The 10,882-nt window shown below is 39.1% G+C and overlaps 1 protein-coding gene and 2 long non-coding RNA genes across 3 annotated transcripts; all 3 read left to right on the forward strand.

Annotated features, from left to right (window-relative positions):
* The first annotated feature begins 13 nt into the window (after positions 1-13).
* Positions 14-1,445, forward strand: LOC146710683 (uncharacterized). The gene is made up of 4 exons (XR_014920001.1): positions 14-159; positions 512-713; positions 825-1,287; positions 1,384-1,445. It is a non-coding gene; the product is annotated as an uncharacterized LOC146710683 (long non-coding RNA).
* Positions 1,446-1,966: 521 nt separating this feature from the next.
* Positions 1,967-4,176, forward strand: LOC146710684 (uncharacterized). The gene is made up of 3 exons (XR_014919999.1): positions 1,967-2,144; positions 2,242-2,352; positions 2,839-4,176. It is a non-coding gene; the product is annotated as an uncharacterized LOC146710684 (long non-coding RNA).
* A 1,523-nt stretch (positions 4,177-5,699) lies between these two features.
* LOC146710685 (uncharacterized) lies at positions 5,700-10,882 on the forward strand. The gene is made up of 7 exons (XM_085455332.1): positions 5,700-5,832; positions 7,825-8,019; positions 8,509-8,595; positions 9,281-9,534; positions 9,613-9,738; positions 10,621-10,761; positions 10,862-10,882. Exons 1-7 carry the CDS (start codon positions 5,700-5,702, stop codon positions 10,880-10,882), a joined length of 957 nt encoding a protein of 318 aa, XP_085311458.1.

A 10,882-nucleotide genomic window follows, 5' to 3' on the forward strand; every position in this document is an offset into this window, starting at 1 on the left:
TAGCTGTCTCAGAAAAAATGAAGTGTTTGCTTTGATAGGTTGTTACCTACGTGTAGAAAAGTGAATATTCCACAGCACCTAGGCGAGGGATCTTCAACCTGCGGCTCTAAAGCAACATGTGGCTCTCCGGCCCCTCCACTGTGGCTCTTGTAAGACCAAGTAAGTCATTTTTTTATTATAAAGACAACAAGAAAGGGTTCTGTTAACAGTTTTAACAGAACCCTTTAACAGAAAAATTATTGACAGAAAAATGGAACGGGTACTTTCAAGGCTACGGGTGAAGGTGACTGGGTGTGTAAAAGCAAATATGCATCAGACTGATAAAGAAAAGAGTGTTAAAAGATTTTTAATTTAGAACTTTAACTTTATGTGCAAAACTGAACTTACTAATAACACACACTAGCCATTTGAACACATGTAACTGTAATGAACCAAATAAAACAGAAAAATGCAGGCAGCACTCATTATACTGTGTATAACACAGCATGGGGTTGTATTTTTTTCTTTTCAGATGCTCCTGTCACTCCATTTCCCAGGTCATCATAGCACTCCCACACACATGGAGCTCTCCTGCAGTATGCAGTGTAATGCCCCAAACCATCAGTGGTCATCTTTCCGTGGAAAGCAATTAATGCCCTCAAAGTGAACGACTTTCCTTGGAGAACCAGGTTGGAGGGAAATTCATTCAGTGGAAATTCTGTTTGGTTTGCAAGGTCAGTATCAATCCACACGATATCTCCAATGTTGTAGCTGTGAGTAACTGTCCCTGCACAGAGCTCATTTCCTGTGGTGCTGTCTTCTGTTTTGAATTCTGATGGACACAGAGATGGATTGGAGAGTGGCCTGAGGCAGGTAGACTCAGGTAGGCCAAGTCCTGCTTCCACAGCCATGCCAAGATGAGCCATACCAGACTCTTTGAGGACAGAGATGGCAGGAGAAACAAATGGCACTTCCCTTGTCATCCCTTTGCTGAGGTAGCAGTGCTGTGAGGAGCAGTGTTTGGTAAAATAAACACTTGAGATGTTCCTCATTGTCTTAGCAATTACAGCGGAGATATTGCACTGAGCATCGATTTGGATCGCAGCAGACCTCAACGAGACAGCTTCAAACATTACACTAAGCAGCTCTGCTCTCCTCCTGTAGGTTTGTTGGGTCACACCATCTGTGGCAATGGCTTTCACCAGCTGCAGGACTGGGTTTTCACTGTCTTTCAGAACAGCATTTTGAAATGTGGAGCTGTCACAGAAGGCACAACATAAGCACTGAAAAAATGCATCAAATGCACAGGTATTGAGCACAGAGATTGTCGATTCCCCTAATCGAATAGGCTGATGGAGGTTTCCATTTTTTAATAATCCCACTTTCACTCTTTTGGCCCCAAAGGTTTCATCTGCATGGAGCCATTCGGTACATGAAGAGAGGTAGGAAGTCCTCCTCCTTTTTTTGGGTGGAACAGCTAGGCCCCTCCAGTTCTCAACTGCATCCCCATCAGCCGGAAGAATGTTTGTGGCAGCATCAGATCCCACAAACGGGTGAGCATCCATTTTTATTTTGTCTTCTGCATTGTGAGTCGTCATGGATCCAGAATTGGCATCTGTGACTTTCAGTGATCCCACTGTTGGCTCATCTTTGACCTTTTCTTTTGCAGAACAAATCCGCATATTTCCCTCGATGAATGAAAGATGACGAGCAATGAAGCGATCGACTCGAAGAGGCAAGTTGTCATGTTTGAAAAGGCCATGTTTTATGTTTTTGAACTCAGCTTCAACAGTGGCTGAACTTGCTGTGATGCTGATGCTTTGGAAGAGAGGGACCATTATTCCTGTCCAGAGTGGCAAGTAACTTGCCAGTCTTATTATATGAGGAATAATCTCAGGGAGAAAGTGAATATTATCTCTATCCCCGTTTGCTGCAGCAAGTGACCTGCTCTCCCTCACATATTTCTGTTACCCACTGTCGTAGGTCAGTCTGGATCTCATCCACTGAATCCACTCTCTCACTTTCCTCCGTCTGTTCATCTGGAATGATGATGGAGTCTTGAGAAATTTGGGCTTTCAAGTATTTCTTGCACCTTTCTGAAGGAAGAGGGGCTCCAGAACTGTCATCACCTTCTGCCTCACTGAGGGCCACAACAGTGATAGCATGTAGGAGCTGTTTTGCATGGTCCAAACATTGAGACTGAAGAAGTTTTGCTAATGACCTGACAAAGAAATCTTTAACACGATGTGTTTTCTTCTTCAGGCAGTCCCACTGGCATATCATCTTGATGCAGTGCGCAACATCAACCCTGATATAACAAGGGGGGAGTTTGGCAGACTGGGTTCCAAGAAGGACATGAAAGCATTCATTAAGGTAGGACTTCAGATCAGGATGAGGAGTGAAAGCCTTGACCAGAGCTCCCAGAATTGCCAGAGAAAAGTCACTCACAGCTTCCTTTGGCACAGGTGCACCTGCACGAATCCATTCTGTCAACCAGTTTGCGATGGCATTAACATCATGTTTCTCTGACAGCATTTGCACCACTGGGATACTGGGGCAATTGTTTTCTTTCAGAATACCTTGATAAAGGAAGATATGGCCAGATTTGCCATTTGATCTCAGCAGTTTTTTCACAACTGAACCGGTTGCATCAAAACACACAGTTGGGGGAGATTTTTTTGACAATGTCTTATAAACATGCATCTGTGTTTGACTCCAGTAGTGACAGAAAAACTTGTCCAGTCCAATATCTCGGATGCTACCACTGTGAGGAACACTATATTTTAACAATTGCAGAGATGCAATGGGGTCCTTATCTCCTAATTCCAAGTCTTTTCTCTCTTGTTTGGCTTTTCGCAGAGTGGCCAAATTTGGAAGGTGGCTTGGCTCAGGATCTCCAACATCCATCAGATCTGCTGCCCTCGCTGACCTCCATACAGCTGGTTCCATTCTGCCCTCACACAGCTCTTTAGCGATCTGTTCACACAGGTTTCCAGACATGAACCGCTTGGAGTGGCCAGTGTGCAGGGAGAAATCTGTATTTCTCATGAAACACTGGAGCACCATTGGACTATTAATTGCTGGCTGTCTGTCACATGACATTTCTAACTGGCCATGACACTCCTTACAGTCGCCTCTGATGTCCAGATATTTATTGTTGACAGTTGGATGGACCTTTGCTCTACGGAACACAAGTGTACATGTATTTTTGATCTTCTTCCATATAAGATCGTTGATGATATGAGTCCAAGTGCCAGGTTTCAAAATTGTGTATTCCCTTTTTTGGGTAGGAGAAAACTTGTCATTGTATTCAACCTTTTCAGGAATAAATTTAACCCAGTCCTCAAAAGGGACTTCTAGTTCAAAAGCTTGACAGTTTTCTTGTCCAGGAGAAATGCAATGTGAACCTAACTCTCCTTCACTATTACTTTCCTGATCACTGATTTCCAAAGCTGACCAGATGTTGTGTCTATTTAGCTTCACAAAAGTGTACAGGGCCTTTGCTGACATCTTGTCTTCTAGCTGCTGACTCAGCTCTTTCCAGACTGATGCAGCTGGAGTGGCTATTTTGCCATTTTGGACTATGGCCTCTTTTGAATTGCAAAGAACTGCAAAAATGGATACCTTGTCTACAGATGGCTTTTGAGGCATCTAAAAAAAAAACAACACACTGATTATGATGGAGCAAAATGTGATTTCTGAACTATATATACAGCCAGGAGCAACCCCTCCCCCAAGTTCTCCACCAATCTACACTTTCATATTTTCTGGAATTATTGTTTTTAAGATGGAGCTATTGAATTTGTGAGTTTATTAAATTGAGTCTGAGTATTTAACCCATGTACTGTACAGCACTTTAGTCCAGTGTGCTACATGTTTTAAAGTGCTTTAGAAACTTTTTTCTTGGACATTTTTGAAAATGTTTAACATTGAAAAAAAAATCCTTTTGATCCAGACAGTTAGCTATATCATGTATTAACTCAGTAACTAAAACCTCAGTATTTTAAATGTAAGCTTACCTTGTTCAGAAATCAGATGAACGCTGTTCTAAGAATCCTTCAGACACAGTAATGCCAAAAAATAATTTTTTCTGCCAGAAAATGTGTAAAGACTGCTAGCTTGTTCGTTTCTCAAAAAGTGTTCATGGGAGTGTAAAATTTTCAAATGTAGTTTTCAATAAAGTTTTTTTAATCCACTCTAAAAAAAATAAATACTCAAGCATTTGCATCGTGGTTTTATGAACAAAAAGTGATTGAAGTAAAGAAATTGAAGTTTAAAACAAAATACACTCATTACAAATTTAGCTGATTAAATACAACAAGAGGGTTTTTTTAACAGAACTTTATTGAACAAGTGAACACACAAAGTGAAAGGTCATTTGAAAAAGACATTTTTCAGCAGTAAACCATAACAGGATATCTCAAATCATAGCAGCACAAACGCTAATTTTACCTGCACAAATCTGCACAAACGTAGCACTAAAAAAGTAGACCATTTTGGTTTGTTTTGGAGCAGTCTGGGGGGATGGTGACCTTTGAATGACCTATAAAATAATGTTTAATAACTCAAAAACCGTAGCAGCACAAACGCTAATTTTACCTGCACAAATCTGCACAAACGTAGCACTAACCGCTCCGCCTATTTGCCTTTACGTTTCAAGTGGGTGGGGGGTCAGCTTCACTCTGCTCAGTTAGACTGACATCTACACTGGATGGCCAGGAAGCGTTCACGATGCCAGGGATCTCAAGAATTCTGAGATATACACAATGGCAGAGAGAGGGGAGCTATTTCCACCAGTCAGTATCTTTGAACACAGTGAATTGTAATTAAAATTGTTTTACCATTCTTCCTTGTTGATGTATGTCACCTTGTATTCACATAATCTTAGGTTACAGAAGAAATCATGGGTGTTGAAGTTCCAGTCATGCTGCTCGGTGACCCTGCATATCCCCTGCGAAGCTGGCTGCTGAAGGGATATGCAGATACAGAAACCCTAACTGAAGAACAACAATACTTCAACCAGAGACACAGCAGAGCCAGGATGACAGTGGAGTTTGTATTTGGTCGACTTAAGGGTCGGTGGTATGGAACGCCAGGACTGCCATAATGAATTAATTAAATACACCATTAAATAATTAATTAAATGTGGCAATAATTAATTAAAATTGGAATTAATTAATTAATTAATTAATTAAATAGTTATGACACATGTAATTAATTAATTATTGACACATTTAATTAATTATTTATGTATTTCACATTTTAATTAATTATTGACACATTTAATTAATTATTTACGTATTTCACAATTTAATTAATTATTGACACATTTAATTAATTATTGACACATTTAATTAATTATTTAATGATATATTTATTTATTTCATTTTGGCAGTCCTGGCGCCTGGCTCCTCATCATGAAATAATTTTATCTGTCAGCCTCACCCATCACGGCAAGGAGGCGGGGTTAACGCTTTCCCTGTAGCTTGTCTGACATCTGATTGGTTAAACTGTAAAGCAAGTCCACACAGATCGATCCCTGATAATAGATTGATGTACTCCCAGTAAATCTCACTCCGATCCTTTAGGTGGTGATATTCATTTTTAACTTTGCTTGGATGCGCTATGCAGTTGGAAGCAAGAAGTTGCCGCCATAAAAATCAAGACACTTGACAATAGTTATGTACCCCAATTGATACATTGCACGACGTGTACGAGAAATGTCAAAAAGCTGTCCGGAGCTGCTGAGAGAAGCAGCGAATTTAATTGAAGAAGCTCTGAGGACAAATTCCCCAACTCCGTCAGCTCAGACACCACAGATATCTGCGGCACCATTACACACACCTGTCCAAAGTAAGTAACGTCAGCCACGTGTTATACTAATTGATGACTTAGCACACAGTTAAATCTTAGCAATTCATATGACCATCTAAATTTCAGTAGGCGGGGGTTGTGCACCTAGGTTTATGTGTGGTAGTTAGCTAATTATGCTTTGTGTGTGACTCACTTTCGTTGTGTGTGGATGGGGCATGAAACTAGATAGTCAGTAAAACGCCCTTATTTTGCAGCACGATGCCTGGTGCTGATGTGTAGCGTTAGTGACGTTTAAAATGATGCTAAGCTGAAAGTTCAGACTGTTGTAGCTGACTGGTGGTCTGTTCCGCTGGGATATTTTCTTTGTGTTGCAGGCGAGCTAGCAAGGCTCTTTGCTCCGTATAATGGTGGGAGTAGAAGAAATATGATAAGACGGTCAGCACAGAGCGTAGTACCTAGAAGAAGCTACACACATACGTTCTGTTGCTTGGCTGATCACAAGGCTAACAAAGTTCCAAACATTCAGCTTAAAGCGGACCTCCATGCTGCAGGACTTGGAGAGCAAAAAGTGACATTTTCAGGTAAGTCTGATAGTAGAAATTTACCAGAGCCCAGTTTAGATTGTGGTTCACTGTAGGTTTTTTGTTTGTTTTTTGTTTTTATAATTTTTACCGTGAATGTGATAAATATTTTGTCAATTTAATTTAAATTGGACTTAAATTTCAACTGTGTGATTGTTATTTTGTGGCTATTAGATAGTACTGGCTTGTTTTCAAATATGTGGGTGTTTGATTGAATGGAGATTATCTGTTTATTCTTTTAAATACAGGGAATGACAATGATCCCGAGACTGTAAGAACTAAACTGATGGAAGTGTTTCCAAAGCTCCAAGAAGGGGGAGGATTTGAGTTTCTAAAAATTACAGGATCTACTCGTAGTCGAAATCTTGCATTGCTTCAATGTCCCAGCACTGGATATACCATTGCGTATCTGAAAGACCCATCTGCAATGATTGGGCAGGCTACAATCTACATCCGTCCACTTCAACAGGACTTGCACTTTGATTGTGTACATAAATCTATATTGTCCTCATTTCACACTTAATAATATAAATAAATAGCATTGTGGAATTTACATTTATAAATGGATGTTTTCTATCTTTTAGGAGAGCTCAGGTCATGCCTCTGGTCCACTCATCTCCTGTATCACTTGTCAGAAGGAATTTTCCTTTACTGAAATAAAAATGCACAGAGAAAGCTGTGCTGGGTATGTACTAACAAAGACATATGTGTACAACATATTCATTTTACATTAGGAAAATGAGAGGGTATGACAATGTCAATTTTGTTAACTTCAAGGACCTCCACGCAGGAATCACACAGAGAACGAGAGGGAGGCCATGTAGAAGAAAATGATAGAGAGCCAGCCACAGTCAGTGAAAGTGTGCCAGTTAGGCCTGAAACATCAGAAACCTCAGCTCAAAGTGCAGTAGTACCAGTAGTAACTGGTACTGAGGAGTTTGTTCACAAAGAACATGACAATGGTCTGTGTAAACACATAGAGCTGCTATAAGTTTGCAAACAACTCACATTCATTCAGAAATAAAATATTACCTTTAATAAAATTACTTTAAAGTAAGTAGTACTGCATGTAATCAATAATGTAATTCATGACTATTAATGTAAAAATACTTTCTTGGGTTCTTAATGTTGTTTTGAAACCCTGAAAGTGATGCTAGAGTAACTGAAACCAGGAATCAAACCTCATTCTGTGCAGAAATGGAATATTTAGAATATTTCTGGTAATATGTATTAGACGATTGATTGGGTCAATGCGACTGTAGTATAAAGGCCTTTTAGTGTTCGTGGTAAAACACTATGTAGGTACTAGGCCATTTTCCTTTTGGTGCTGCACTGAATGACATTTTTCAGGTGTTCTACATCTTTGACTGTAAAGGAATGCATATCTGCATGTAACATGTTAAGACGGTTTTTTCTATGTGTAATTGTTTCATTTATGTTTGCGGTCTAGATTGGGTGTTGATTAAAGATCCAGCTCAAGCTGCCAAAGTTTTCAGAGAAAATCTACTTCGGGAACATGCATCTGGGACACCACTTCAGCTGAGGATGGATGTGAGGGACTCTGAGGAGGACAGAGACCGGGCACTTCTCTCATTCTATAAACAGCAACAAGAATGGGCATGTCCACTTCATTGTACCCTTCATGGTTAGTAATATAAATCTATTGTGTTAAATACATTTAATTAGTTAAATGTCTTTTAATGGAGTTGTGTTAGTGGCTTACTGATTTCATGTGGCTGAAATGCATCATACGATGAGCTCCGTTGGCCAATCGTGCTAACTACAATGACAGTTATATTGTTTTTACTCTATCACACAGAAGTAGCCCTGTTACAGTGAAAAACTGAATTGAACTTAAATAAATTTAATTTGTTACAGGTTAATAAGTTTGTTGTGAATGGGCCCAGTGGTCCTAAATAATATACCTGACCACTAGTAATATAAATGTGTATTGTACAATACTCCTCTTTTTTTTATTTTTTTTCTGGCAGGGTCAGGATTCTAGGATTCCAACAAAAATAATATTGCTTTCTCTTTAAATAAAACGCAATGTTTTTAATTAAATAGGTTTGGCAATAACACTCAGACATCTTTTTCTTTTTTGTACAGTGTAATCATCTGTATTTTATTTCAGGTGATGCTGCTGTCGGACAAGGGGTGATGCGGTACTTTGTGACAACAATAATATCCAAACTCCAGTTTGGATTCAGAGTAGATCTTGGTAAGTGTACCACTATTTTCATATGCTTTTGTTGTGGAAGTTTTCCATTAAATAAAGCCTGCAGACGAGCGGTGAGCGTTAGCTAACATTCTTTAATCAAAACACACAAAGAACATACAACCAAGCTTGGTGGAGCCTGCATGTCCGCGGGACAGATGGTCAGCAGAGTCTCCCTGAGCCTAGCATGGCTCTCAGTTAAATACCTTTTTCAGGCAAAAAAGGCAGTACACAGCTGTTTTACACCTTAAGGTTCACACTCCCTTGCTACCTCCCAGAGTCCTCGAAGAGACAAAGGACTCTTCCTGTGGAGTTGTCTGCTTCCCTAACTTCCTTACTAGACCCCCACCATTTGTCTTGCTGTATGAGTGTGAGACTTGTTAAAATCCAGTGGCACCAAGGCATTATACGATAAAATAATGTGATTAATACATAAGTAAAAGAAATTCCTATACACGGTATTTCACCACTTTTAAATGTATTTTACTCTTATGTGGTGTTTGTGTCTGGATATTTTTTTTTTTTTTTTAGAAATTAACAAAAGGATAATATTGGTATATATTATTATAATTACCTTACTCTCCTTGCTTTAAAGCTTGAGATAATTTTTAAAATACAGTTTTACATAAAGCACTGGCAAATTTAAAAAACTAAAATAAAGAAAACCCTGCTTTCTTGGTACTTCTAGGAGGAATGGGTCGAACACTGCTATTTGAGGGTGAACCGGACCATCTTGTCCCAGCAACATCAGAGGTACTTATCGAGAGCAGCCTCTTCCGGGTTGCAGGAAGGATGTTGGCCCACACCTTTTTGCATGATGGTCCCCGTGTCACAGGATTAAGTCCTGCAATAATTCACGTGCTGTTCAATGGTGACCCGGAATTGGCAACAATTGTTATAGAAGACTGTCCTGATCTGCACATCCGGAGTATCATACAAATGGTATGTAAAATTTAAAAAATAATTGGATTACAATCAGTGTGTGGACTACCATAATAACTTGTTTAATCTTAATTTTAGCTTGAACTCGAAGAACTTACTCAGGAACAGCAAGACACAGTCTCTGATCTGACCCTGTCTTGGGATCTCCCTGCAGTAAATAAAACAAATAGGAGATGGCTTCATAACAAACTTCTAGTGCATGCGGTAGGTTCTTGCTGGTTAAGTATCAAAGACATTGTTGTAGTTGTTGAAATTAATAAGCAGACAGATTAAAATACAGTAGCTTTTTATTCAACACTGGCAGGCAATGGTCATGTTTCCTTTTCTTCACCCTTTTTATTAATGCCGAAATTACTTTTGTAAATATTTCCTTTTTTTAACCACTAAAATTTACCATTCTCCCAGTCAAGTTAAAATTCTTCTTTTTTTTTTTTTTTTTTTTCTTAAATCATGCACATAGTTTTTCATAACCAAAATCTGACCTTTTCCTTCATACCTGGAAGTGTTGGCACTCACACCCTAATTCCACAAATGCACGCACACAAGATGAAACTTCAAACACAGAAATCCCTTTATAAAATATCTTCAGTCTGTAGTATACTGACAGCAGGTAAAAAATTTAATGTATGTTTGTGTTTTTAAAATTCCCTTCTTAAAATAAACACATTCCAAATCACTACTTGATGTAGAAAGGGAATCTGCCCACTCACCCATCAGTTATGCCTTCTGCAGAACAGTTATCTCAAGTCTGCATTACCACGTTTTGCACTTAACTAGGCATTAAAGACACATTGTCGTTAATGAAAAAGGGTTTCCTTAGCATTTTTTTTAATGCAGAATGTGGTTTGATGTTGGGAAAATAACAAAGCACCCATAAAAGATGTGTGTGTGAATTGAAGAATATATTACTCTAAACTGTGCAAATTTATTATATTTGTCTTTGGTGTATAGTCTACTACAGTGTAAATATATATGGCAAAGCACATCAGTGTGTCTTCATGAAAATTTCCTCTACCGTGCCAACTTGTATAGAATTCAGGATGATATTTATTCTTATACTATGGCTTGTGTCTCTCTGCCTGGAAGGTTATTGGGAGAACCATGCGCCAACTCAAACAGCTGAGAAAGGGAATCAAGGATGTCATGGTATGGCCCCTGCTAACGAGTAGGCCAGATGTTGTCCCACTTCTTTTCCCACGAATGGGAGAAATGCAGTTCACACCACAGGTAAACCTGTTCTTTCTCATCACTGATAAGAGCGGTCCCCAACCTTTTTTGCACCATGGAATGGTTTATGTCCGACATTTTTTTTTTTTTTTTTTTTTAGAGACCAGCCTTAAATCTGTAG

Source organism: Copadichromis virginalis, linkage group LG4, assembly GCF_057382275.1.
Source record: "Copadichromis virginalis isolate Kocher_CV1m ecotype Utaka linkage group LG4, C_Virginalis_male_GT1.1, whole genome shotgun sequence".
NCBI classification, from domain to species: domain Eukaryota; kingdom Metazoa; phylum Chordata; class Actinopteri; order Cichliformes; family Cichlidae; genus Copadichromis; species Copadichromis virginalis.